Source organism: Penicillium vulpinum (genome assembly GCF_028829585.1).
Source record: "Penicillium vulpinum strain IBT 29486 chromosome Unknown utg000003l_segment0_segment0, whole genome shotgun sequence".
NCBI lineage: Eukaryota > Fungi > Ascomycota > Eurotiomycetes > Eurotiales > Aspergillaceae > Penicillium > Penicillium vulpinum.
In genome coordinates, this window is record NW_026643243.1 from 731,275 (window position 1) to 758,474 (window position 27,200).

Sequence of the window (27,200 nt, forward strand, 5' to 3'; positions counted from 1 at the left end):
CTCTTCCCCGGGACCTTTTACCTAAAAACGCTTAGCATTCTACATAATTACCTAACTACATCACTCTTGCAGAGCTGGGCATCTAGGCGCCTTGAGTTATTTGAAACATTGTCGGGATAAAGTGATACTAATTATATCTTCGGCAAACCCCATCCCTCCTGCGACAAGAGTTGATAACTCTCTTCCTCGATCGCGTGATAATCGGATGCAGTGTTTCCAGGCCGTCTACCAGGGCCAGGATCATTAAACTGACTGACAGCTCGCACCGTCTTTGACACCTCCAGAATCGTGCCTCCCTCCACCTTCAACTGCGGCCCATGACCCGAGCGGTCCCCGATAATCTCGCTCACCTCTTCCTGCTGCACAAGCGCCAACATCACCTCCGCCACTTCTTCAGGCGTCACCCACTCATCAGCACCCTCATCAACCATCTTCATCTTCTCCGGATTATCAGTCCAGAGCGGAGTTTTGATAACACCTGGAGCCACGGCCGTGACTCGGATTCCAAACTTCTTGTCGAGATTGGCGAGCGACCGCACCAGACCGCTGATGGCGTGCTTCGTGGCGCAGTAAATCGGAGTCCCAAGAGCTGCGTTCTGGCCTGCAATGCTGGAGATATGGACGATATGCTTCGGGCGGTCGCTGGTACGGTTGTTCAGGAAATGAGCAATCGCCAGCTGCGTCGTGCGGATTGGGTGGGTGATGTTGATGTCGATCAAAGCGTATCGGCCACCAGAGGCCGAGTCCTTGCTTTCGGCTGAGCCAGGCGGGCGCCAGAAGTTGCTCCAGCTCTATATTCATTCTAGTTGTAGTTATGCTTGTAGTTTTGTTGGGATTGTCTTTTCTCTTACCGGTTCGTACACTCCTGCGCCCGGGCAAACAATATCAATCTCACCGAACTCTTTTTCCGCAACCTCGAACATCCGTTCGAGCTGGACCCAGTCAATCACATTGGTCTCTTGGAAGACCACTCGTGCAGGCCCTGTCTTGTGCTCATCGACTAGCACTTGTGCCTCAGGACGCAAGGCTAGGTCTGCGATTAGGACATTGCAGCCGTTTTCCGCAAGCAATTTGGCGAAACTGAGATTGATCCCTGGATATACTGTAAGCTAATTGTCTGTTACTGTACTCCGTAGTATACATGAGACATACCGGAGCCAGCTCCAGTTATAATGGCAGATTTTCCTTTCACTGAGATAGACATATTTAGAGTATTAACAATGAAGTGTTTATGGATTCCACAAGGAGGGGAATCCTGCCCTCTTTTATGCAGGAAATGGACTCTGTGGAACCTGCTCGGGGTCTTTTGCAGCGCATTCTAAGGTCTCGCGGGGTAGAAGAGCACTTACCCATCGGGGGCCAGAGGAAATGGACGGAGGCCGGCGTGATGCCCGAGATGTCTGTATATCGTATGCACAAGGGGTCCAATGGCAGTCTATTTCGCCATTTTACTTGGGTGTGTGCTAGGTCATCCGACAGCAATTCCCAGGTTCCCCTCTTGCTGACATTCCTTCAATTTATAATAGTACTTTGTACATTGTTGGGTGTAAAGCTGCTATATGCCGTAGAAGCGAATCAGCAAGGGTGACGCAGAGTAGGGCTTGTCTGTCTTCGGGATTTGAGTCGAAAACTCGGGAATACAAGGTTGACTACCCTCGGGCAATGGCTTGATGCGGTATACTTGTCAAGCATAGGAACGCTCTACGAGATCTAGACTTTCGACAAGGCTGCTCTATATAATCAATCAAACAATAGCCCTTATAGCATTGAATCGTATATTCTTCGAGTAAGATAGCGCAACAGTTCAAGTGCCGGGGTTGGTTTGTGGTATGGCACGTAGTGTTTCAATTCGTATAGTCCATAGAGTTCTCACAATGTAGATCTTCCATGCCCAAAGCCTTCGGCTTGCCGTGTTCTCGAATGATATTATCCCACGGCTAAATCTTCGAGAAAACTTATTGCCAATATTACCATCTTTAGCCCCATGAATGGTGGGTTCTTTGCGGACTGATGTCATGGCGAACAGGAACCGAGCGGGTAGACCTCCCAATAGAGTAATTCCTTGGCACATCGCTCTTTCCGACAGCGGGTCGACTACCTTTTATGGCATATTCCCGCCTCAAGTAAGGCATGCTGTGTTCCCCACGAAAGACATATAAAGCGCCGGCGAAGAACCCCGCAGAGTTAGAATACACACTTGCGAATTCAATTCAGCCATGTCTTTGTCAAAGTTTATCTCAAAATCCGCTATCAGAGCGGCATCTACCTCGGCCCAGACAACCAAGGCCGCCGGTGATATCTCTTCAGTGTTCCCCAGCTTGAGACCTGACTACAAGCCGGAACCTCTCCCTGCACGGTTTCAGGAGTTGAAGGCGAGAATCTTCGAGAAGAATAAAGATGCACTCACAAAAAGTTGGGAACGATTGCTTCCTAGCTTGGATGAAGAAGTGCGAAAGATCAAGGCAAAGGGCAGCGATGTATGTGCATATTCACCCGCATTCTCGAACAAAAGACTGACTTAGAAATACTAGATCATCCCCTCAATTGAGTACTCCGACGTGATATCTGGAAATGTGTCCGAAGCCGCATTCAAAGAGATCCGCCACCGGGGCAGCGTGGTCGTCCGCAATGTGATCCCCCGGGACCAAGCCCTAGAGTATAAGCAGCGGATCCGCGACTATGTAGCCGCAAACAAGGAGAGAGTCAAAGCCTTCCCAGCTGACTCCCCAGCTGTGTATGAGCTGTACTGGACTCCATCGCAGGCCGAAGCCCGCGGCCACGACAACATGCTCACCACCCAGCGTTTCATGCAACAACTGTGGCATTCATCCGACCCTAACAGCAAGATCTCAACAACCAACCCACTCACCTACGCAGACCGTCTGCGCATCCGCGATCCAGGTGACTCAAAATTCACCTTGGGGCCGCACATTGACGGTGGTTCCCTCGAGCGCTGGGAAGACCCCGAGTACTCCCGCGTCTACACCAAGATCCTGGAAGGGAACTGGGAGCAGTACGACGCATGGGATGCGCGACACCGTCTGAACGCCAAAATGGATCTATACAACGGTGCCGGAGCATGCTCAATGCTGCGCTTCTTCCAGGCCTGGCTATCCATGTCGGACACCAAGCCCGGTGAAGGCTCGCTACACGTCTGCCCCATGATCAACCACAGCACAGCGTACACCATCCTGCGTCCTTTCTTTGACGTCGAGAGCTCAAAACCAGCCCTGGATGCTACATTCCCAGGCTCCGTACCTGGCGCTTGCCAGGAGTACAACCCAGTCACACACCCCCATCTCGATCTCGAGTCGACTATGGTGTCAGTACCGCAAGTCGCGCCTGGTGATTTTGTCGCGTGGCACTGTGATTCTCTTCACTCCGTGGACAAGGAGCACCGTGGTACACAGGACTCTAGTGTCCTGTACATCCCTGCTACTCCGTTGTGCGATATGAATGTTGAATACCTCCTTAAGCAGCGCGAGGCTGCGCAGAGCTATTCGCCTCCGTGGGATTTCCCCGGCGCTGGTGGGCCCGGTGAGTCGGGATTCAAGGGTGCTATGAATTGGTCGGCGCTAAGCGCGGAGGGCCAGCGTGCCATGGGCTTAGGTAACACTCCTTGGGAGATCACCGAGGCCATGAGCGAGGGTGAGAAGGAAGCTGTGCGGTCGGCCAATAAGGCCTGTTTCGGTGTTTAAGATGTGTTTGGGTTGGATAGCATTTTTCTGGAGTTTCTGTTTGAGTAGTTTGTTCGAAGCTGTACAACAATTTCAATCTAAAAATAAATAACTAGTTATCGATTATTACCTTTGACGTAAAACTATTTGGAAATGACGGCATATTCCATATTAGGATTCCTTATCCTCGAGGCTGGAGATCCCAACAAACCGCAACTCGGCGCCACAGCAAAAGCGCCACAGCATCACTAGTGCCACAGCATTTCGCCACAGTAACCCCACAGCGACCCAGTCGCCACTCAGGGCAACCCTAGCAGAAGAGGGGCAGGCTTTTACCTAGTTGAACGGATTCCCCGACGCAATTCGTTTTCTTTTTCCTTCATCTCTCTACTAAGAATATTTTTGAACTCGCAAATACTTCATCCAATCACTATCATCATGGATTTCATCAAGCAGGCTGTTTCCAGCGCTAGCGGCCACAAGGAGAATAAGCCTACCGAGAACAACACCCAGCAGAACGACGACTACGTTGACAAGGGTGAGTTTTTTTTTATTGCTTGTTGCACAATACGAATTTTTGACTGACAAGCCTTTACCTTAGCCTTCGCTGCCGGCGTCAAGAAGTCTGGCTACAGCCTTGACCGCAACATGCAGGAGAAGATCACCGACGGTGCTCGCGAGGCCTATGAGAAGGCCACTGGGTAAGTGATGTTTCAAATTCTTTAGGATTGGATACCTGCTAACATTTGCTTCTGCGATACAGCAAGCACGTCAGTGAGAAGATCTCCAACTAAACAAGCTCATTGGAAGGAGCAATAATCATAAATGGGAGGAATGATTGAATGGATACCCAAACAGAATCGCAGATAGGATAAACATGTCAAGACAATGCCTATACCTAATGTCTATACTTCACTAGTTATACAAAGTACGGAGAGTAGTTAATCTAAACACTAAAAGGATCACAAGATTCAAGGTCAACGCGTCCGAGGCTTATCTCACTAAAGCGTCTACAAAACAAGAGGGGTAAGATAGCTAAGCTTAGATGGGATCTTCATTTGTACCGTGGACCTGTCAAAACCCAACCATAGCTCGGAGATAAACGTATGGTATCACGTTACCATAGAAATCGATAGCGCGATCTACTTAGATCTTGCCTAAGTGGGCCCCGGAAAAGCTCGGATCCTCAATTATGATTGGCCCATCTCATTTATATTAGAAGAAAGAGAAAAATAAGGGTACATGTAGGAACCCCCGTGTACTCCGTTATTACATGCGACAGAATAAAACGTCTGGGATCTACTCCGTACTGCGCAGTCTTTTATCTTATATTAAAGTGCCTAGAGCTTGGCTGCATAATATAATACATGATCTATCAAGATAATGAAGATGAGGGGAAATGAACTTTATCCTAGTTCTCCGGCTAAGTCCGGCTCCCAAATAAGGAACTAATTCCACTAGCAAATCAGAGACCCCTGTGGTTTTCTCCATGGTGTGATCTCCTATAGATTGGATAATATCGCCACATAAACTATGGGTCGACTATGGGGTCAGCTCTTAGGCGATGCAAAGCTGAAAAAGCTGAAAAAAGTGGCTCCCAAGGTCCGAGCAATCAATAACAAATAAGCAAGACACTAGTGAGCTCTGAGGAGATGCTAGCATCTCCGTGCCACGATCATTGGCCATACTGATCTCGCTCGCCTAGCTTGTCCGAATGTTGTCATTGAGGGGTTGAGAGAGGGGCAATTCTGTTCTATTGCATTCTGGCGTGCCTGGTGGGGAAATAAATAATGCGCTCACCTTCTGTTGGGATAAACCGTGTACCCCTTAAATAATCACTCGATCCCTCCCGAGATCTTCCTTCTGTGATCAATTCATCCTCTCATCCCAAACCCCAAACCCAATCCCTCAAACAAACCCTTCAAAAATGTCTTACCGCAACGAGTCCGACAGCTACGGCAGTGGCAACCAGAGCTCCGGCTACGGCGGCAACGACTCCTCCAGCTACGGCAACGACAACTCTCGCTCCGGTCGTGACGAGGATAGCTATGGATCCAAGAAGGATAGCTATGGCAGCAACAATGACTCCGACAACTATGGCAGCAAGAAGTCCAGCTACGGCGACAACGACTCTTCCAGCAACACCTACGGTAGCAAGAACGAGTCCGACAGCTACGGATCCAAGAAGGATAGCTATGCCAGCAACAATGACTCCGATAACTACGGATCCAAGAAGTCCAGCTACGGTGACAATGATTCCTCCAGCAACACCTACGGAAGCAAGAATGACTCCGATAGCTACGGATCCAAGAAGGATAGCTATGGCAGCAACAATGACTCCGACAACTATGGCAGCAAGAAGTCCAGCTACGGCGACAATGACTCTTCCAGCAACACCTACGGTAGCAAGAACGACTCCGATAGCTACGGATCCAAGAAGTCCAGCTACGGTGACAATGATTCCTCCAGCAACACCTACGGTAGCAAGAACGACTCCGACAGCTACGGATCCAAGAAGGATAGCTATGGCAGCAACAATGACTCCGACAACTATGGCAGCAAGAAGTCCAGCTACGGCGACAACGACTCTTCTAGCAACACTTACGGAAGCAAGAACGAGTCCGACAGCTATGGCAGCAAGAAGTCTAGCTACGGCGACAATGACTCTTCCAGCAACACCTACGGTAGCAAGAACGACTCCGACAGCTACGGATCCAAGAAGGATAGCTACGGTAGCAACAATGACTCCGACAACTATGGCAGCAAGAAGTCCAGCTACGGCGACAACGACTCCTCCAGCAACACCTACGGTAGCAAGAACGACTCTTCCAGCTACGGTGACAACAACTCCTCTAGCTACGGCAACAAGTCTAGCTCTGGTCGTGACCAGGATAGCTACGGCAGCAACAATAACAACTCCTCCAGCTACGGTGACAACAACAACTCTTCCAGCTACGGTGGCAACGATGACTCCAGCGATAGCTTTGGTAGCAAGCTCCTGAACAAGGCTGAGGGTTCGTGATTCCTTTTTTTCTTTCTAGAAGGCTTGGAGGATTATATGCTGACTCATGTATCATTTTAGGATACCTCAACCGCAACCGTGATGATTAAAGTCGTTCTTCACTGTCAGATAAGGGAACCAGTAGAAATGAGCGATTTTGCTGGGATGTGTAATTCAGAAATTAGTACATACTGAGGAACAATATACTACGTTTTATCTATAACGATTTTTGGATCAAGGATATCTTATGTATTGGTGGCATTGGATCATCGTTTGTTATTTCTCTTCGTAGAGGTTTCTCGACTTAGTCTCAATGCTAAGGGAATTTAGTTCTTCTCTTGGGTGTTACATATACATGAAGAGGTTTTTCTTTATCAGATATTGATCGAGTTGTAGGATTCATTCCAGGTCAACTTTCGCGTTTCTAACCAGTCCTCTTGCATTGTGCAGAGATTTCTAGGCCTGCCGTTCCTTGGGAGGATAACAGTATGTGTGTAAATCTGAAAAGCCCTTCTGCCCAGTTTGGCTGATATGATGGTCTTATCGATTGTGTTCATATACCTAAGAGCAGCCCAATCAGGGAATGCAATTTGGTAGATTTATTGTCGGACGTGTCCCTTCGCATTTCGCACTCTTCCATGATGAATCATGGTCTATTTTCCGCCTGGAATGGTCTTTTGTTCTCAACAAACAAGACGTTGGCCTGCTGGGCCGCAAAAGACCCAGAACAATGTCGACAGTGAAAATCTCGCAGCAATAATATCGGCATGTAAGGTTCTTCGGGAATTCGAATATTCTAGAGTTTCCCCTTTAGCTGAATGAAGCGCCTACATAGCCATACGCAACTAGTTAGACTGCAACTGGTTAATTGAATTTTGATTGATTGATTGGTTGATGAACCATAGACGTCCAACTTTACCCATTGCCCACGCCTATCGAGATGATACACGCATGTCCCGTTGCATTCTTCTCAGAATTTTCTCAATTTCCTTGCAATCCTTATTTGATCTAAATTTTCGCTCGGGATAATGCGGGTCATATCCCTCAAGATTCTGTCTCCCATCTCGGAGCACGAAAGACTTGGTCAAATATCCAATAGCCACAATACCCCAGAGGTCTTTCGTCAACTGTGGCTGGATATCTCTTTGTTTGATCATATAGTTCAGCAGTTGGTATTTGGCGCGATTCCATGATGTTTTGTGTGGACCAGTCCGGGCTTTTGAAGGTCTTTTGTTCTCAACAAACAAGACCTTGGCCTGCTGGGGCGCAAACACCCAGAATAATGTCGACATCAGTCGTTGAGCAAGTACCAAAAGCCGAGAGTCATAAGCTTGTCTTGCAGCTTCATGAAGCTAGTCTCGCTAGCCCATTTTTGGAGAAATGGAATGATCTCTCGGGTTTTATCGAAGAGTTGCAAGTCAAGGGCCGCATCTCTGCTACACATGTCTTGACGTTGGCTTGATCGAGAGCATCATCAACAGAACATTCCTCCCTTATGGATTCATGATTGAGTTCGTAATCACCAATGTGTTCTTCGTCGATGACTAGACCACATGAGAGTGTGACAGACATCCCCGATATCCGAGTCGGACGCGGTCGTGACAATTAAGACTCCACTGCCGGTATAGTAGCAGGGATCTTTTTCTTATTGACATCTGAGTCCCAATCCGATTCCCAGCTATAGTCATTACTCACTCCATGATTGTGGTTGACACCCAAATTCCAGAGATTGTATGCGAATGACTTGTCGCTAGATCGATAATGGGCCACGATCAATGTTGCCAGTGCAATGCACTCTACCTGGCCCCATGGAAAGGTGCGTGCCTCTGGAATTCTTTTCGGTGGGAGAGCACACACATCAGGCACAGTAATGCTAGTCATGGCGCTGCATCAAGTATTGCTGGCCACACCCGCATTTATACGTCTGTGGTAACATAAAAAGTTGATGGGCACTCCATGCGGCCTTTGAAATCCAGGATGTTAACCAGCCTTTTCTGTCACAAATGTAAGATGCTGCACATACCAGGATAGCTCAGCCGACTGGACGAAAGAAAAAAAGGCATTTCCATTGCCGATAGGATTTGGTGAGCGAAATTCGAGGTCCGACTCACAACGTGTATGATCTGTAAGAAAGAATGGTAAGGATGGATATAGGCGAAAGACAGTATCTCTACGCGACACGTCAATAGTGCCGCGGGGAAAGAATAAAGCAAAATTATATAAAAGGAAGAACCAATCAAAGAAGGAAGGTACGAGCATTCCGAGGTTAGGCAGGTACGTATCACGTCATATAGCCCTACTTGCCTAGAGGGGTTAGGCGTGGCCTGTATTCTCTACAAATTCAGACTAGCTGGCTAAATACATAGCCAGTGTAAGTCTAGCAAGCCAAGGCGTACTTGCATTTCCCAGTCATTCATTCTCTGATGCAAATGAGACAAGCTACACTTTGCATCCTCGTGGAGACTGTAGACATACCAATCATCTTCTGCTGTTGGTATAGGGCTTGATTTGCTAGCCTGTTATAACGTCAGTGACAGAGAGCAATTTCGACGGATTGAAGATATTGATGTAAGATAAATCTCCTTGATTTCTCTTAGGTTCCTAATGATCGCTTGCTGTAGACGCGTACTTTTAGTGCATATATATATATTTCAACTGTGGCACTAAACCATGAGTAATACAGATGGACGCGTTAAAAGGCTTTCATGCTTCGGGGTTATCCAATTTCACAGAGGTCAGCGGCATTGATGAGTGTATTCCTAATTCACCTTTAAATTAACCTCAATCACTACCAAATTGTCGAGAAGTGTGCCTGCGACAGTACCTGAGATCTGCCCCTCTGCGACTTGTCAGGACCTGCTTCCTGCTAGATAGCTCTTATATCTCTTTGATGGAAAACCTGTCTGAGACACTTTTTGTACTTCTTTCAGTTCTTATAGAACTCGCTCTCGTCCTTCAGCCACGTTCCGAAATCTAGCAGACGTTACTCCTTGACAAGATCATGTATGTACAGTCCTATTCCGGGATATTATGGGGACTCGCATGAGGACTGGTCCGAAAACAGGGGCTCCAGTAGTCAGGAAATCGTGGGACCGAGTACACAAAGGAATCCCAGGAGCATCGAGTATAGAATGATAATTTTGATTGGGTGGCCGACTAGCAAAAGCTCCGATAGATACCCGTAGACAGCCGTGGACATGCCTCTAAGTAATCCATGGATCAAACTGAGCATCCAATCGAAATGAGTGCCCTCAGTGAGGGTTCCAAGGTTCATCAATCTCGTTGATTTATCACGTGAAGGATATTGAGTACCTGAGCAGCTCACTGGGTCTCCAGGGCTGTTACGTGGAGTTACGTGAGCCTAAAGATCATCAAGAAGCCAGACCTCAAGACACCAAAGATGACCTCAATACTGGCTGATATTTTCTCTCGTCCTTGTGCATCCTGCGGACTGGATATCACATCGACCCCTCGTTTTCTAAGTGCGCCATCCCTTATTCTGTAAATTTGCTGTTAGAAGTACTTGCTAATCAGTGCTTAGTTCATTTGACTGCATCCGGCGTTCAGTTGACGGATATTTCCGGGCATATCAAGGGCCATGAGTTTGAAGGAAGATGGGACGAGGTTGCCAGGTTACTAAAGAGCTCCCCCCGGCAAATCCGCCAGATGAATTTTTGATTCATAGGCGTTGTTGGGTGCTTCTCTCGAAACAGTTCAAAAGTGATGAATTGAACCTAGAGAGGTTGCTTGAAACACTAAGAGAAAAACCCTCTCAAGGGCATGAGGATATGAGATCGGACACCGTGGGTGAGTCCATTTTATCATTTAATTGTATATACATAGCAAAAAAGCAACTTTTGCTAATGTTGACGGCTCATCGTAGGCTTTGCATCCAACCCGCCGAGTTTCCATCAATGCTTCAGGCAAGCGGGCTTCCGCGCAGCCACTCAGGCCCTGCCAGCCACACACGAATCATATGTTCTACGTGAAAGTTCCCTTAATACACACTACTTTGAACAAATTCCACCTGAAATAAGATTGGAAATTGCAACTTATCTACCAACTTTGGACTTTCTCAATCTACGACTCTGTTCAAGGGCAATGGCAGATATATTTGAAAGTCAGCCATTCTGGAAAACAAGGTTCTTCATACATGGCGATAGAGGTTACCTTGCCTTTCTTACTGAAGATACCAAGCAAGCAAAGGACTGGCGACTGATTTACCGTTGTACTAACGATATTTCTAAATTGCACCCCCAGCTTCGCATTAGACGGCAGCATTGGCGATATAACCGATGGCTCAGAGATGTCTGTATCATGACTAGACAACAAAATCTTCTATTTCCTGCTCCAGTTGAAAATGCAGAATCTCTACAGTGGCAAAAGGCTGCTGGAAAGATGAGTTGCCACAGGCCAACGCGGGGATTGCTGAATGGAGCTAATCGGAAATTGTGCTCAGGATGTTTCGCCAAGCATGAAATATTCACTCAATCAGTTCCCTTCTCTAGGGATGTTGTTGGGCTCGCCGTATCAGTTCTCCCGGACCCACGCTCAGACCCAGACTCACAACACACCTTTGTCGCCGGCTTAGAGCTTATCTATCCTGGCAATATGCCAAATGCTGTTCTTGGCTATCGCCTCCCAGGAAATCAAATCATGATTGATCTTCAAGCAAGGCCACTTAAGGGATTTGAGGTGATGATTGGAGAAGGAGGCATTCACGCAATCCTTCCGCTTTTTCATGCGATGAAAGATTGGATTGGTAAGCCCGTCGATGGATTTCATGAAGCTCGCGGGCCCGTACGACTTTCAACGGACAATGAGATACTAGCCATTTCGGCAGATTTTGATGTAAGTCGTGCTAATCGCCAGCCCGCTCAGCTTCTTGTGAATACCATTCTAATAGTACTGCCTACAGTATTGCAAACTAATAGGTCTGGCAATAGGAAATAGGAAACTACATTCCTAGCTGGCTTCGAATTCTAGCAATGAAGGGCTCTGGCTTTAATGGAAATTGGTTGACGTAGTGATCGAACTAGCTATGTGGTGGAATTTGAGTCTGATAGGTCAAGATCTGGATGTTTTTTTTTACTTCATTAGGATAAAGATATTCTTGCTTTCCCATTGTCACGTTTACACTATACAAATGGCCGGTTGCTTAAGCGGCTTATGTTTCTCTCTTTGACGGCATAGTTCGGTTATACTATCCCATATAAAAGGAGGGTATATTCAATATCGTTTTTGAAGGTCTTCCCAGATGTCTTTCTAGCTATGTTCTCGGATGTCCTCCTAGATGGCCATGCAAAACGGCCTTTCCATATATAGATATGACATGGACCTTTGGACTTCTTTACATTCATAGTTGTACAAATTTCGACACCATGCTCGTCATATACGTTTTAGGCATCGGTATAAACGCGGGGACAGGCGTATTAAAACCACGAAAATGTTCTAGTGTGGCTCGAATTTCCTTGTAAATAATGTGATCGGTCTAATGTTGATGCTTATCAGCTTGAGCCAAAGGTATGTAGATGCCATAGGGGAGGTCATATGTAGAGAATAAAGCGTATAAATTACGAGACACAATGATAGCATTAAGTTCAATGGATGAGCGAGAATCGGAAATTGGACGTTGGTGGACGTAGAAGGAAGGGATTGATGGGGATCTGGGATCTGGGGGGTTATCACCGCCCGGACTCCGCTAAGTTTGTATTGACAACATACATTCTCCATCACCTCCCCTCCTCCCCTCTTCAATGCTCCAGTAAGAGCTATTCGTTACAATGCGGCTCCAGGCGGCGCTCTTTTTCGCCGCGTGCCTATCGCCCGCGGCGGCCATCTACTCTGATGAGGTCAACCACATCGACTTCCACCACGCTCTCCTCGGCACCCCATCCCCCGACTCGACCTTCTTCCTCAAGCCATCCCCATCCTCAAATGCCTCCCTTCTCTATACTTTATCCGACAAGCTGCTCGTAGGTGCTGTGAACCCCCGCGACGGCGCGCTGGTATGGCGCCAGAACATCTCGCGGTCGGCCGACTCTCCCGCGCATGCGGCGGGTCTCTTGCGTGGATTGGATGGAAACGATGCCGTTGTAGCTGCGGTGGGTAACTACATCTCCTCTTGGAGTGCCCAGGATGGCAAGGTGGGATGGGAAAATCGAGTCTCCGAAGGTGTGGTTACCGACCTCGAGTTGTTGGAGCTTGAGGATGCTACCGCGACCTCCGGGGTGAGAGATGCTATTGCTGTGGTTACTAGTGAGGGCACCGGGATCGTGAGACGGCTGGATGGCAATACTGGAAAGACCGTGTGGGAATACAAGGATGGAAGGTTGGTTTTGTCTTTGGCTGCTTTTTACAAGTCCCAAGCTAATTCATTGTTCTTCTAGTGGTGACGTTCCGTTCCAAGTGTCATCTTCTTCCACGGAGGTCTTCTACATTTCACTCCAGTCGGCTATATTGAAGGGTTTCAAGATCAAGGTCACTGTTTTGGATCCATTGACTGGGCGACAGACTCGTCAACAGATTCTCAACTCTGAGGCTGATGTGGTTACCCCGGAGTCCGTCCTCTATGTGGGTGCTAATTCTGCCTCGCCTATCATCGTCTGGGCCGACAAATCGCAAAAGTCCCTGAAGGTCAATGTTATTGGTACCAAGGAGATCACCTCTATCGCCATCGACAATACCTCCGGCTCCGAAATTCGACAGATCACAGTCCACGCTCCCCACAAACTTAACGCTCTCCCCCATTTCTTGGTCCACTTTGCAACTGAGGCCGGAGCCTGGTCTGAGGTCTATCATGTGGATTTGATGTCTGCTAAGGTCACTAAGGCTTACTCACTGCCCTATCTTCCTGGCCAATCGCTGGTCGCGGCCAGTGTCATTGATGCTAATGTCTATTTCACTCGAGTCACGGACTCGGAAACCGTGGTCGTATCATCCGCCTCTCATGGAATTCTGGGACGATGGGATCTGCAGAAGCCTTCTTCTGAAAGTGTCCTTCACTCAGTATCCGAGGTCGTTGCTAAAGGGAAATCTGTGGCTGTTAGGTCAGCACTTTTCCGGAAGCACGGAGATTGGCAACTTATCCGAAATGGCCACACTGAGTGGACTCGGCACGAGGGTCTCATTGATGCTGTCGCAGCCACCTGGGCGGAAACTGATGCCCAAGAGGATCTAGCTCATGAGCTGGAGGTCGAGGGTCACGAGACTTTGTACGGCGCGTACCTACACCGGGTGAAGCGTCATATCCGGGACTTGGAACATCTACCTGAATGGCTGAAGCATCTTCCTCAGCGCATTCTGAGCAGTATTTTGAGCGATGAAGTGTCCAACCTCGACAGCTTTGGAGTTGCCAAATCAGTTATTGTCGCCACCAAGAACGGCCGTGTGTACGCCTTGGATACTGGCAACCATGGCGCTGTTTTGTGGGGTGTCCAGGCAGTGGAGACATCGCAGTGGAATGTGAAGGCTATTTTGGCTTCGCCAGGAGTCGCGACCATCTACTCCGACGATGGAAGCTCTGTGACTGTGGATGTATCAACTGGAGAGATCGTTTCCCGCATCGAGCCATCCAATAGTAAACTCCACTCGATTGCTGTCTTTGGGTCGCAGGATGGAAGTTCGCTGGCCACCGTAGGTGTCCGTGAAGACGGTACTCCAGTCACTGCATCTGTTAATGAAGATGGGTTCTTGGTAACCACCAGCATTGATGGCCGAGTCCTCGGCTGGTTCGCAAAGGATAACAAAACTCCTGTGTGGGAGTTTGTTCCTCCGTCCGGACAGAAGGTCGTCAAAGCGACCGCTCGCCCTGCGCATGATCCTGTTGCATCTATCGGCAGGGTTCTTGGAAACCGCTCGGTTCTTTACAAGTACCTCAACCCCAATCTCGCCCTGGTGACTGCAGTGAACGAGCAGACCCACACCGCCAGTTTCTACTTGTTAGACGGAGTCTCAGGCAAGGTCCTTCACGCAACTACCCAAGAAGGCGTGGACTCCACGCAGCCCATCGCATCCGTGATGTCCGAGAACTGGTTCGCCTACTCATTCTGGGGCGATGTTGATGGCAACGAGTCCTCCGCCAAGGGCTACCAACTGGTCATCTCGGAGCTCTACGAATCCCCATTCCCCAACGACCGTGGTCTCCTTGACCCTGCCACCAACTACTCCAGCACTGCGATCCTCCCGTTGCCTCACGTCATCTCCCAGGCCTTCATGATCCCCGAATCCATCTCCCACATGGCTGTAACTCAAACACGCCAGGGCATCACCACCCGCCAGCTTCTCTGCACTCTCCCCTCTTCCAACTCCATCGTCGGCATCCCTCGCCCTGTCCTCGACCCCCGCCGCCCTGTTGGCCGTGATCCCACCCCGGCCGAGGCTGAAGAAGGCCTGTACCGCTACGCGCCCTTCCTCGACTTTGATGGCAAGTGGTACCTCTCGCATACGCGCGATGTAGCTGGCATCAAGGCCGTGCTCTCTCGCCCTACCCTATTGGAAAGTACTAGTCTTATCTTCGCTTATGGAAGCGATATTTACGGAACTCGAGCCACGCCCAGCCAGGCATTCGATATTCTTGGCAAGAACTTCTCCAAGCTGCAGCTCGTCCTTACTGTGGTGGCACTCGGAGTGGGTGTCACAGTTTTGGCTCCGATGGTAAGTTTTTTTCTGCCTAATTTCTCCAGGGACATTTGCTAACATCTTATCTAGACTCGGGCGAAGCAAGTTAATGCCCTGTGGAGGGCTTAGGCCTTTTAGGCTCGTATACCATATGTCATATTGTGCTTTAGACTGTAATACATACGTCGCTTGTCAAATTCTTCACATGTAGCATCTTAAGTACTCGCATATTACTGCGAAGATTAGTCACTACACTGTACTCAAACCAACCTGACCTACTTAAAAGAAACTGTGGTCAGATATATAGAAAGTTATTGGTCATAGTAACATTTCAATCATTCATAAACATGTTATCCAAAGGATTCAACGTCATATTAAATAGTATAACAAAAGAAAACAAGAACACTCAATGTCACCAATCCTCCAAAACTGTGCAGACAATATGAACTAATTTTCCACACCAAGAAGGCGAATCAACAACAAGCCAACCTCACTCAATACAGCGGCATGGGCGTCGAATTGACATAATCGATATTATGCTCAACAGACTCAATGCGATCAGCACAGGTCCCAAAAACCCTATCCCAAAGCCTCGTCTGCTTTCCATAATTATGACTCTTTTTCCACCCCTTCCGATGATGCAAATCATGATCCTCAATAACAAGCTCCGCATCAAACCACCGCAAAGCCCAACTCAACGTCGACGGCGGCGTAGCATGCAACCGCAACCCACTATGACCCGCCAACTCCGCAAACACAACATACTGGTGACAAACCCACCACTCATAGAACCCCATCGGCATCCCCATAGCCCGCATACTGAAATAAGTCATAAGCGGGATCCCGAGGATATCAAAGAATTCCTGCTCAGAGTCCGCATACAGCGTCAACAAAGGGTTCGGATGCTTAGTGAGGTGGTGGGTACGGTGGTATTTCCACAACGCGCCGACATCGTGCATCAGTCGGTGGTACCAGTAGAACCAGAAGTCGAGGATGATCCCGTACAACCCGGCTTCGAGGGGCAGCCAGACGAAGCTCATAGTGGAGGGTGGGTGTGTTGCGTGGTATGCGATGAAGACAGTGAACATCGGCCGGAAGGTCGATGTCGACATGAGCGAGCCGACGACCTTAGCGACGCCGACATCTGGGACGCCGTCGCGGGTGTGCTTGTCGCCGTCTAGGAAGCCGTGCTGGTGACCTAGTCGGCGGAGGACGTGGAGTTCGTGGATAGCGATGGCCTTGAAGGCCATTCCGTATAGGAAGAAGGCGGCCCATGCGCTGAGGTTGTGGCCGGTGAATGAGACGTAGGCGTGGTGGATTAGGAGGGGGATGGCGGCGTGCGTGAGCACCCAGCGGTGCATGGACCAGTCTGGAACGTAAGGCACGGAGTCCTCCTTTAGATGGATGGGGATGTTCTTGTCGAGGTGTTCTGGGTGGATGCCGAGTAGTTCATAGAACCAGTGGAAGAGAGTCCATTCTGAGCGGGCTTGCTGCCGCCAGGTGGACTTCATGGAGTCCTTTGGATTACCACTCATTATGGATGATTCGTAGACAGAATAAGAGATGCCAGGGCACACTTCAACCCACACCAGGTACGGGGCGAGTTGGTGGGGTTTAAGTGCTTGGGGTCATTGTCGATCCCTCCCCAGTCGTTCGGCGATTGGCGACGCTCGGCGCATGTGAAGATAGCCCATTTCCTTCACATTCCCCGCAAAAATGAGCCTCGGACATTTGGCTACATTGGAACATGATGTCGATCGCATCTCATCTTGGACACTTTCCCAACAACATGGCCATCTTAGCGTGTTCGCTGCCGCTTGGGCTCAACATGGTTGCCTCACATGTTTTGGACTCATTCGGGGGATGATATCATAATACGAGGGCATTCATAAGGATTTCACTATTGTTTCTTTGGTTTATCAGGGCCTGATTCTGCCATGTAGTAGTAAATGTTCAATGTAGTTGGCCATATAGATCCGACGTTGTCCCTGGGTCATGTGCTCAACTAAGCCCTTATTCCTGATTTGGTCAACTTATATCTGAGTGAGGTTACGGGATATCTCATGGATTTCTGTTCCATTTTATATCGAAAATAATTTCTATGATAATTGAGCTTCTCCTCGTATTCTGCATTGTGCAAAACGATTTCCGGCGCTCTAGCTATAACATTGAAACGGGGAAAGATACCTAAAAATATATATAAAATGACACGTCGTATAAGGCTTAGGTTTCAATTGAAACACAGTTGCAAGCTAATAGAAATATCATTTAAACATGTTTAAATTTCAATGTAAGGCTTTAACAAAGGTAGAATAACTCTGATGACAACAGCGGACAAAGAGAGGCGATAGGCGTCAACTTGAGGGTTTCATGCTTAAAGCTGATTCCCTTAAATTTCTGCGTCATATCATTCAAATAATAGGTGGTAATTACTGCTAGAGAGGGAACCCCATTCCCTTTATCATAATCTGTTGGCCATTTCAGGTTATATCTAGTCCTCCAAATCTAGCTTCTTATGTCACCGGAATGGGTTTGCGACAGTCTATTCATATGCTGCAGGGCTGAACACAACAAGCTTTTCTGACAGCGGGAACAATAAAAACTGCGTGGCATGCCGCTAAGTATGTCCACACTTGTCTCCGATAATAATGGAGGATACTGTTTGATAGAAAGAGGTGGGTCTCTACAGTTTGGTGATTGGCTTCGGGTTGGGCATCATACCGTTAGTCCTCTATGATGGAACTTAGTGGAAGGATCACCCTTACTTAAGAAGGGGCATAGCGTGAAAATAGCTAAGGGCCGCTAAGATCCAAGGGGGCCTCGCTAGCATATCTCATAGAGGTGAGTGTATCAAGGGTAGGCCTTGGCGAGCACAGCACTATAGTACCTCGTAGTAGTATTGCTAAGGTACCACGAACATATAACTTACCAAGAAATTTCCAGTTTGAATCGACCCCCAGAGCCCGATCTCAAGAAGAAGGATACCTAGTCCGTAGATATCCAGAGCAGAAGTCCACCGTAGTAGGGGTAGCGTTCCTGCTGCTTCTACAACCTCATCACTTGGATCATCGCCCCTCATTCTTGTTACTGACACCGGAAAGCTTTGCTGACTGAATGAAAATTGGTGATTGGGACGATACAGATCGTATTCCGGGTTATCAGTGTCTCACGATAGGTCTTGATGTAGTCTTCTGGACGGCCTGTCGTAAGTGAAGCCTGTCAGGTAGGGGGTACCAGCCATGGGATCGCCACAAAACAGTACATTGTGGCTGCGCAATCCCTTGTGGAGCAAGCCTACCGACACCAGCTTTCCGAGTACACTTGCAAGTCTGTATGCAAGACCAAAGCGGCTCCCAAGTGTAGGCAGATCTCTCTCTTTGTCTCGTGTTTGACGAATTCATTAATTGACGGAGATAATACTAGCCGGTAACTTATGGTCATAGCCAGTCATTGAGGATGAATCTGCATGGGAAGCCGGAGGAACAGTCCGATCCGGTCAAATGATGCTGTAGCTGTCCATCCGGAACATATTAAAATCACATAGTCACCCGCTGTGTTCTTATCAGGATGGCCTTGACCATCCCCGGCCTTGACCATTGTCTGGAGGACCTTGACCAAGTAGTCTAAACAGTATTCGAGTTGTGGCTTGTTTGCCTCGCTTTGAAACAAGTCTCTCCCATCCGCCAGACCGTATCCACCAGCTAGTGCTGAATCATCTTCTGTCCGTGAGGACCGGACCAAATTTCGTTCCTGTTGACATGCTTCGGACAAGCTGATGGGCTGTGAGAATGAGGACTTCGAAAGCAATAGGTACCATTGCAATTCTGCCCCGTTCAACCCGCTCTGTGGACCATCCAGTCGTGCATTTCCTCCTCTGCACAAAGAAGATCAGGTTTCAGCCGGTCAGTTCTCAAGACAAGGTATTAAAGCCACTTCACCGATAAGGAACTGTGAAATCGCAAGGACATGGCCTTCATAGCAGCAGCATGTGAAATGGCGGGTTGCAAATCGACAGTTCCTTGCTGAACGGCTTGTGACACGGCGCAGTCGTGGCTCTGAATGTGACTGTCTCGGCCTTAGCGTACGGAAGCATCTCCTCCAATTCGGCATTCCATATCTTTAGCCAGTTGATGAGGCTAGCAAGCTTCTCTTTATCACCTGCAGCCCACGCCACGAGTTGCATTGGGGTTTAGTCTATTTGACTGTAGATCAAATTAAGCAAGCAATAGTCCTTCCCAGATGGCTGAGTGGGTGAGAGACACTGAAGTCATCTGATTGCTGAATGGAACAATGAGCCCGGGTGATACCGCATTGGGAAGTTCATTTAATGGTGAAACTGGTGAGGGTTTCGATCCTGCGCTGGGAGTAATTGGAGGGATTGTCTTTGTTTTTGATATATCACCACGCATCCACCATTAGAGTCTCTTCTTCTCTTCCCTTGACTTGTCTCAGTGTAGTGGTGGAATGGCTGGATCTGGCAGGAAATTCTGATATCACGGGTTAATCAGGTTGATTCCTCTTATATTGTGCCTGTGTTGGGAAGACAGTACACACATGGTGCTCTTACGGACTTGACACTGGGTCAACTCGCCTGATCACATGTCAAACATGGATCAAGCAAGTATCATAGCAATTTAAAGAGTTCATTCCACATATAGAGAACAAGCCAAAGCAACCCAAAGAGACAGTATATTAATATTGGAAGATCAGGCCACTACATCATGCAATAACAATAGACGCGTGTGTAGACACATATAATTTCCCAGTAATACAAAGATACAGATATTCAACAAAACATAAGGAAAAAAAAACATACCTCGGTATTGAGATCAGCGCTATCTTGTCCTATGTCACATCGCTAATGGTATGTCCAAACACAAAGCCCAACACGATTATTCCTGCTGCCATTCTATGTGCTCTATGCGGCAACAGTATTCTGAGTCTCATGCACGGATAATTGGTTCACCTTAGCCGCCACGTCGTCAACAGCCTTCTCGTTATCGTCTACTTTAGTCTCTGCATCACTAGACCCAGCATTCTCCGCTGGCACGGAGTTAGCCGAAGCCTGTGCCTTCGGGACGGGAATGATTTCTCTGCGGTCCTTTCCATCCACAGTTCCCAGCACCTGGAGGTGATCACCCTCGAACAACACAGGACCCTTGAGGATATCTTTGCGAGTTTTGCCATCGACGAGCGGCTGCTCGATGCCGCGGAGAAGTTCACGGCTGGGCTCGTCCAAGTTCGGCATATCGCCCCACGACCACTCCAGCTCACCGCCGTATGCCTTGGGGATGACGGACGGTTCCATGAAGGAAGTGAGAGTGGGTCCCACCTCTGCGGCGGAGAGAATGAAGATCTTCGAGGTGGTGCCTGGGTCGAACCAACGCTTGATCCAACCCCAGACTGTTGGGAAGAATGAGGGTGCTCCGATAATCTAACAGTGAGTTAATTTCCAGATCTTATCTTCAATCTTCAAAGGAGGGATAGCTTACAAAGATTCGATCCAATGTCTCGGGGTAATGCGCCGTGGCCAAAACACTAGCATCCTGCATATGACTCTTCAAGTTCCAGAACTGCTTCAGCCCGACACCGCTGACATCCACGATATTGGTCGACGTCACGATAGGCGTCTCTGGGTTCGGACGTGGCAGCGCGGAAGAGAGCGGCATCACGAACCGGAGGAGATTCTCATACAAAGCGAAGAGGTTCAACAAGCGCGCAGGGACTGTGGATGATTTGTGAGTTTCGGGTGTACCAGTAGTCATGGTGGAGTTGTAAGCGGCAATTGCCTTGTTATCCAGGTGGCGGATCTGGAAGACATAGACAGGGATTCCGCGACGATCGCGACGGCCTGTCCATTGGGGATACTGTAGGACAGTAGACGTTAGCATGGGATTTGTGCTCTCGTTCGCAAAGTATTATGAAACGTACCATTCGTCGAGCGGCCTCGTATGAGTCCACGCTAATATTCTCGTATAGCTTCTCGATGGCGTTATCTTTGCGCCAGTCTTCGGTGTCCTTAAATTGAGCCCACGCGCCCTCGACATCGAACTTGCGAGCTCGGAGGAATCGCCTGCGCAAATATTCAAAATCAGCACTCGGTCATTCTGTTTGATTTGTCCATCTATAGCTGGGTTGGGGTAAAACGCGGGGACGCCACATACAATAAAGTCGCATCGTCGTGGCTGGCAGGCTTCGCGTCGACGCCATCTGACTGTTCCACAGCAGGCGTGTAGTATTTGCGCTCAGCGCATACTGCCTTGAACTCCTGCAGCTTTTTCTCCTGCTCCGGTGTAAGGTGGTGCAAGTGCCCGACGAGCCATGCTGTACCAGAAGCTTGGGAGGCGGAAGCGGCGGGATCGTTCTTGGCTGAATCAGTGCGCGCCAGGTCTTGTTCGGGTTCCTGTGGAGTTTTGTTGCCCCAAAACATGGTGAACGCTTATTTTCTTAGTTTGTTTACTTTTTTGAAAGAGCGATCGACCATCTAAAATAGATCTCGGAGGTGGCGGAGGGAAAGAGGCGGTGAAATAGATCTGGGTTTGGTCCCGAGGCCGGGTGCTTTGACTCTCATTTGTGATACATCTCATTTCTGTTATCACCTATTTTGAGGTGAGATTTAGGTCTCTTTTGAGAATATTGAACGTCGTTGAGTTAGAATATTCCTCATCTGCCAAAAACACTTCCGCTGAAGTAGATTTATCAGCCAGCAAAGCTAATTGGCAGCATTAACCAAGGTAACCAGCCCTAGTAACGGACCTCCAGATAAAATCAGACTTGCTGTTGTTTTGGGAGGGCATGAAAACAGAAAAATACAATATAATTCCGGCCTAAATTAAACCAAGCACCCCGTATTTCAGTGTACATGGCACAGCCAGATGCTAGTCATAAGGCCAACCCCAACCATATCTGTACAAATCGCCCTCATACAGCTCCAAATTCCAAAAAAAGATACAATAAATTAGTCCTCGGTCAAATCACCATACTCCCACATACCACGGCGCTCAGCCTTGGCCTCCTCCTCGAGGGTGCGTAAGTTGGCGAGGGTCTCAACGGAGGCGCGCTCCCATGCCTTCAACTTGCGGGGCACCATGGCCAAACCCTCGTGAATGATATCGGCGTTGATACTGTTGTCCAGGTTCTTGGAAGCAGTAGGGTCGAGGAGGGTGACGTACAGGGTACCATCCTGGTCAACGTGGTCAACGTTTGCGACAAGCTGGCGGTCGAAGGTCTGGTCGCCGACGAAGCCGACGGCGTCCTCAAGGTAATCCTCGGAGGTGGGGAACTGCAGGAGGGAGAGGACTGCATCGACGGCTTGGGGGCGAAGGGTCTGGCTGGAGAACTGGGGTTGGGTGAGAGGGCGGAGTGATGCCCATGGCAAAATCTCGGAGTTACCGAAGTCGAGGTAGACCACCTCAGCCTGCTCCTTCTCGCGGTCGTTGCGGCGCACCTTGGCGCGGTACCAGTCGCCGTCTTCGGTGAACTGGGCAGCAACCCATTCACCAGCTTTGGGAGGGCCTGGCAGCGGGGTGTCGTTGGCCTTGTTAAGGTGGAATGTGCGGAAAGCGCGCATCAGCTCGGTGAGTGCGTTGGTGCCGGTGCCGATCTGTTGCAGCTTAAGCTTGGCGGAGGTAGGGTCGATGTATGTAACCATAACGTCGCGGTAGTCTTTGCGACGCTGTGCGGGGGCGGCATCGCTCTCGGTCCCAGTGCCGTTGGTAGCGGCCTCGGCTTCCTCGGCCTCAGCTGCCGCCTTGACGGGGTCCCAGTCATGCCACATACCCTTACGGGCATCCTTAGCCCGCTGTTCAGCAGCGAAATACTCGGCGGCGTGACCAGACTGCTCAGCCGAGTATGCGTGGACGGTGGCGAAACCCTCCTCCAGCAGAACGGTTGTGAAGTTCTCCTTGTTGATGTACAAGCTACCGATGAATCCACCAACCTTATCAATGGTCTCAACATCAATCTCAACGTCGCGCTGCATGCAGCGGCGGTTGGCAAGGTCGTGGGCCTCCTGGCCGAAAGGCTCGCCGGCGTCGCCGGGTCCGCGGGAAGAGCGAGGAGCACGGATGCCAGAAAGGACGAGAGTCAATTTAGCATTGTCACGAGGAACGAGAACAGTGAAACGAGAACCAGACTTGACAAAGTCGACAACAGCGGGAACACGCTTTTGACGCTGCAAGATACCAAGCTCGAGCTTGGCCTTTTGCACGCTCTCTGAGTAGTCCACCACCTGCTTCGTCTTGGGAGGCTTGGAAGACCACATTCCACGGCCTTCCTTCTGGGCATCAGCCTCAGCAACGAGCAGCGCATCGTAGTCGGGAGACCGGTCAGTGTCATCCATACGGTGGCGAATCACAGAGGAGTAACCAGCCTCCACAAGGGCCAGACCAATATTGGTGTTGCCCTGCACAACAGTAGCGACCTCGCGCTCCTCGTAGCCTTCGTTTGCGGGCTTCTTGCCGTTCACAGTGACCATGACATGCTTGGCGATCACCCGCTTGCGCAGGAACTCCTTCGCCTCAGCACCAAAGGGAGCCTGGCTGGGATCGGAGGGCTTCGGCTGACGAATACTGGCGAGACTGATCTTCTTCTCCTGGCCAGCCTTATTGCGGATGAAGAGGGTATCTGCATTCAAAACACGAGTGACAACATAGTCCACAGCCGCGGCACCAGCAGCCGTGGATCCTGTGTGGCTAACCCACAATCCCTTGCGGTCAGCCTTCGCTGTGAGTTCCGCTTGGCGGAGAAGAGCCATGTCCGGACCCAAAAGTGTAGAGTGGTGATCCTGGCAGCGGGCCAGACCAGCCTCAAGAAGGAAGCGAGAGATGTTTCCATTGGGGTGGAGGAGGGTGGCAACAATCTGTCCCTGCGGCGTAACACCAAGCAGAGAAACCTTGACCTTGCGCTGCAACAATCGTTCCTCAACAAACTGGTGTGCCTCATCGCCGAACGGCTCAGCCGCGGTCTCTTTGCCATCAGCGGTTGTGCGCTTAGCAGATGGTGCCCGAATACCAGCAATAGCAATGACAGTCTGAATGTGTTCCTGGGGCTTGAGCAGCAAACGCAGCACAACACGGTCACCGTTCAGGACCTTCTCGATAATACCCTCCAACTGTTGTCCCAAGTTACGCTTAACCAAATCCCGAGCGCCAGTCAACTCGTAGGTAGTATCGATATGGGCATCGTCGCCACCAGCCCAAGTTCCCTTTCCTTCTTCCTGGGCGAGGGATTCCAATGCCCGTAGGCGTTCTAGGAGTGCAATGGTCTCCTCAGATTCATCTGAGCGTTTGCCTGCTTCTTCGCGAACCCTTGTCCAGCCCTCCTGCACACTGATATCGGGCAATGAGGCATCGAAGCCGGGCAGCTTGATGGTACCGTAGTCGCGCTTGGCACCGGTGGGAATTGTGTAGACAACGTGGAACTGGACGACTTTGCCGACAAGGAGCTCACGGAGGAATTCACGGGATTGGAAGGCGTATGGCTGTGATTGATTCTTTATATTAGCCTCATTTCGCTTTTCTCACTTCTCCTTTCGCTATGGATATTTCACACAATGCTGTGCATAGCTTATATGAATAAAAAAGATCACACAGTGGAGATCACACAGTGGAGATCACAACAAGCAACGATCTGGCCTTTCAATAGTGCAATCAACGGGCAATTAATCTCAATGATGCACCTACCTCATCACCCTCTCTCCTTAATCTCGGAGCAGAGACATAAGCCAAGCTCAGGATACGTTCTTGTGAAGGGTTGGTGACATGCGACAGCACGACCGTGTCACCAGACAGGACGGCCTTAACCCGGGCTTCAAAAGGCATAGTGAATGAAACAGTCTCCACTACCACACAATTGTGATGAGATTGAAGACAGGACCAGAAGAAAAGAAGGTAAAAGGGAGAGAATAGGAAGTGAGAGCAAGGGGAATGTCCTGAGGGGAAACGTGGCCGGTGTTTAGACTTGTGGGGGAAAGCGGTCAGCCAATCCGAGCTCTACGGAAAGTTCTACGAAGCATCGAAGATCGAAGCTAGTCAATCATCGATAGCTACCCAAAATATACACATGTCAAATTGGCATTCATTCATGTTTCCTAGACGGAGTATCTTGCATTTCTCATCCACCAATTACGGGGATATCCAAATCCAGGTTTCAAAAGGGGATAGAGCTGCACATTTATGCGGCAATACCAATGACACCTAAAACATCTTATTAGCATTCATCTCCACTACAGCACGCCTTCATGAACTTACCGCAAGCAGGGCGGGGACCTGCGTTACCGGTCTTCTTGGACTCCTCGTTACCACCCTTGCCAAGGTCATCAGTACCGGCGTGGACGACAAGAGTGCGCTAAGCAGAATAGGTTAGCAATATGTTAGGGCAATGCCAGGCATCAATTATAAACTCACGCCCAGAACGGACTCGGCGCCAATCAGCTTGACGAGGTTGTCCTCCTTGGAGCCGCGGGCGTTACCCTCAGCATCGGTCTGGAAGTTGCCAAGGTCACCAACGTGACGGTCGGTGTCGGTGGGGGCACCGTGGTTCTTGCCGAAGGGGTTGACTAGAAGCGATCAATATTCGATCCTTCCTCTTTATCTTTGGCTGATCACGAATGACGTACAGTGAGGGCCAGCGGAGGTGCAGCCGTTGGTGTTGTCACCGAACTGGTGAACGTGGAAAGCACGCTCAGCGTTGGCGTCGTGGCCAGTGATGTTCCAAGTGATGGTGGTGGGGGCACTCTCGTTAGCCTGCTCGAAGGTAACGGTGCCGGCGACCTTAGCGTCACCACGGAGGACAGCAACTGCAAGAAAAGAAAAATGGTCAATGAATTGTTCTAGAAGGCTTATGGAAGGCTGCCCGTCATTCTGGCTACTGGATCTTCAGGTCCTTGGGGTCTGGGTCTCAGCCTCAGCAACGGGTGGTGCCGCACTGGCCCAGGATCAGAATTGCGCCCTTCTAGCAAATGAGCAGCGATGATCTCCCAGATCTGTCCCCGGGGCATGGGCAGACATCCAGACAGCAGTGGAGAGCTTGAGCGAGGATGCAAGCCGATAGGCCCGGAGTTGGGCTCAGGGTCACAAGGTGCTCAAATCTGCTCACACCCAAGGTCCCCTTCCCACAGCTCGTGGGGAACTTGGACCTGAAGATCTTAATGGCCCAGAGAGAACCAATGGGAATTACTTACCAGCCTTAACCATTTTGATTATTTAAGATGTTTTAGATTGAAGATTTGAAGATTGAAGAAGATGGGTATTGTGAAAGAAGAGGAGAGGAAGTGGGCGGGCGAAGATAATAAGGCGGATGATGTTGACGTGACTCTACAACTTTGTATCAACAAGGTACCTGGTACATGTATTGTAGTATAAAAAAGGCCATGTCCACCAGTACTTGGTACTTAATACCACACCAAAACATCCCCCACCTTCCCAAGTGGGCGGCGAGTCGGAATTCGGGGGAATGACATAATTATTAATTACAAAGTACATCCATCGTAACTTGAACCCTTCAATTTTCAAGTATGTTTGTATTTGCTGCTATGTACTACAATATGTATGTCGATGTCTATACTACCTCTCTTCATTGTTTTGTCTTCCCCCTAGTGCCTAGAGCAGTGTGTGATGTATATTGTTGCACATATGTTTCACATCCAAAGCTCTATCCTAATAGCAATTGACATAACCTCGGGTAATATCAAATGTATCAATAGTAATAAAATGATACCATAGCTACAATTAGAAGGGCATAGATTAGTCCGATGCGGGGGGTTCTGAATAAGCGGACCTGGCTAGATTCCCCAAGCCCATATCCGTGAAGCTTACCCCTCACCTGTGCAAAAGGTCCTACACTGTTAGTAATCTGAATTTTGCCAGTTCTCTATTCACCAATCAACTACCCAGGATGGTGGG

General features: G+C 49.3%; 13 protein-coding genes across 13 annotated transcripts; 6 read left to right on the forward strand and 7 right to left on the reverse strand.

Moving 5' to 3' along the window:
- Positions 1-131: 131 nt before the first annotated feature.
- Positions 132-1,204, reverse strand: N7479_005383 (uncharacterized protein; the record flags this gene model as incomplete). Its single annotated transcript, XM_057253080.1, has 3 exons — positions 132-791; positions 852-1,093; positions 1,153-1,204. The coding sequence occupies 3 exons, from the start codon at positions 1,202-1,204 to the stop codon at positions 132-134; spliced, it is 954 nt and encodes a 317-aa protein (XP_057106942.1).
- A 1,012-nt stretch (positions 1,205-2,216) lies between these two features.
- On the forward strand, positions 2,217-3,698 carry N7479_005384 (DUF1479 domain-containing protein; the record flags this gene model as incomplete). Its single annotated transcript, XM_057253081.1, has 2 exons — positions 2,217-2,477; positions 2,532-3,698. 2 exons carry the CDS (start codon positions 2,217-2,219, stop codon positions 3,696-3,698), a joined length of 1,428 nt encoding a protein of 475 aa, XP_057106943.1.
- A 417-nt stretch (positions 3,699-4,115) lies between these two features.
- On the forward strand, positions 4,116-4,471 carry N7479_005385 (uncharacterized protein; the record flags this gene model as incomplete). The annotated part of the gene is made up of 3 exons (XM_057253082.1): positions 4,116-4,215; positions 4,279-4,378; positions 4,441-4,471. 3 exons carry the CDS (start codon positions 4,116-4,118, stop codon positions 4,469-4,471), a joined length of 231 nt encoding a protein of 76 aa, XP_057106944.1.
- Positions 4,472-5,604: 1,133 nt separating this feature from the next.
- N7479_005386 (uncharacterized protein) lies at positions 5,605-6,699 on the forward strand (the record flags this gene model as incomplete). Its single annotated transcript, XM_057253083.1, has 1 exon — positions 5,605-6,699. One exon carries the CDS (start codon positions 5,605-5,607, stop codon positions 6,697-6,699), a length of 1,095 nt encoding a protein of 364 aa, XP_057106945.1.
- Positions 6,700-7,960: 1,261 nt separating this feature from the next.
- Positions 7,961-8,140, forward strand: N7479_005387 (uncharacterized protein; the record flags this gene model as incomplete). Its single annotated transcript, XM_057253084.1, has 1 exon — positions 7,961-8,140. One exon carries the CDS (start codon positions 7,961-7,963, stop codon positions 8,138-8,140), a length of 180 nt encoding a protein of 59 aa, XP_057106946.1.
- A 143-nt stretch (positions 8,141-8,283) lies between these two features.
- N7479_005388 (uncharacterized protein) lies at positions 8,284-8,559 on the reverse strand (the record flags this gene model as incomplete). The annotated part of the gene is made up of 1 exon (XM_057253085.1): positions 8,284-8,559. The coding sequence occupies one exon, from the start codon at positions 8,557-8,559 to the stop codon at positions 8,284-8,286; it is 276 nt and encodes a 91-aa protein (XP_057106947.1).
- Positions 8,560-10,995: 2,436 nt separating this feature from the next.
- On the forward strand, positions 10,996-11,624 carry N7479_005389 (uncharacterized protein; the record flags this gene model as incomplete). Its single annotated transcript, XM_057253086.1, has 2 exons — positions 10,996-11,529; positions 11,613-11,624. The coding sequence occupies 2 exons, from the start codon at positions 10,996-10,998 to the stop codon at positions 11,622-11,624; spliced, it is 546 nt and encodes a 181-aa protein (XP_057106948.1).
- An 837-nt stretch (positions 11,625-12,461) lies between these two features.
- Positions 12,462-15,426, forward strand: N7479_005390 (uncharacterized protein; the record flags this gene model as incomplete). Its single annotated transcript, XM_057253087.1, has 3 exons — positions 12,462-13,009; positions 13,068-15,333; positions 15,388-15,426. The coding sequence occupies 3 exons, from the start codon at positions 12,462-12,464 to the stop codon at positions 15,424-15,426; spliced, it is 2,853 nt and encodes a 950-aa protein (XP_057106949.1).
- A 365-nt stretch (positions 15,427-15,791) lies between these two features.
- N7479_005391 (sterol desaturase family protein) lies at positions 15,792-16,832 on the reverse strand (the record flags this gene model as incomplete). The annotated part of the gene is made up of 1 exon (XM_057253088.1): positions 15,792-16,832. The coding sequence occupies one exon, from the start codon at positions 16,830-16,832 to the stop codon at positions 15,792-15,794; it is 1,041 nt and encodes a 346-aa protein (XP_057106950.1).
- A 1,912-nt stretch (positions 16,833-18,744) lies between these two features.
- Positions 18,745-19,480, reverse strand: N7479_005392 (uncharacterized protein; the record flags this gene model as incomplete). The annotated part of the gene is made up of 2 exons (XM_057253089.1): positions 18,745-19,171; positions 19,383-19,480. 2 exons carry the CDS (start codon positions 19,478-19,480, stop codon positions 18,745-18,747), a joined length of 525 nt encoding a protein of 174 aa, XP_057106951.1.
- A 735-nt stretch (positions 19,481-20,215) lies between these two features.
- N7479_005393 (SEC14 family lipid-binding protein) lies at positions 20,216-21,727 on the reverse strand (the record flags this gene model as incomplete). The annotated part of the gene is made up of 4 exons (XM_057253090.1): positions 20,216-20,731; positions 20,790-21,164; positions 21,229-21,370; positions 21,462-21,727. The coding sequence occupies 4 exons, from the start codon at positions 21,725-21,727 to the stop codon at positions 20,216-20,218; spliced, it is 1,299 nt and encodes a 432-aa protein (XP_057106952.1).
- A 528-nt stretch (positions 21,728-22,255) lies between these two features.
- N7479_005394 (putative transcription factor (Snd1/p100)) lies at positions 22,256-25,118 on the reverse strand (the record flags this gene model as incomplete). Its single annotated transcript, XM_057253091.1, has 2 exons — positions 22,256-24,778; positions 24,981-25,118. The coding sequence occupies 2 exons, from the start codon at positions 25,116-25,118 to the stop codon at positions 22,256-22,258; spliced, it is 2,661 nt and encodes an 886-aa protein (XP_057106953.1).
- A 352-nt stretch (positions 25,119-25,470) lies between these two features.
- On the reverse strand, positions 25,471-26,492 carry sod1 (superoxide dismutase SOD1; the record flags this gene model as incomplete). The annotated part of the gene is made up of 5 exons (XM_057253092.1): positions 25,471-25,493; positions 25,548-25,644; positions 25,704-25,855; positions 25,916-26,095; positions 26,480-26,492. 5 exons carry the CDS (start codon positions 26,490-26,492, stop codon positions 25,471-25,473), a joined length of 465 nt encoding a protein of 154 aa, XP_057106954.1.
- Between the last annotated feature and the right edge of the window lie 708 nt (positions 26,493-27,200).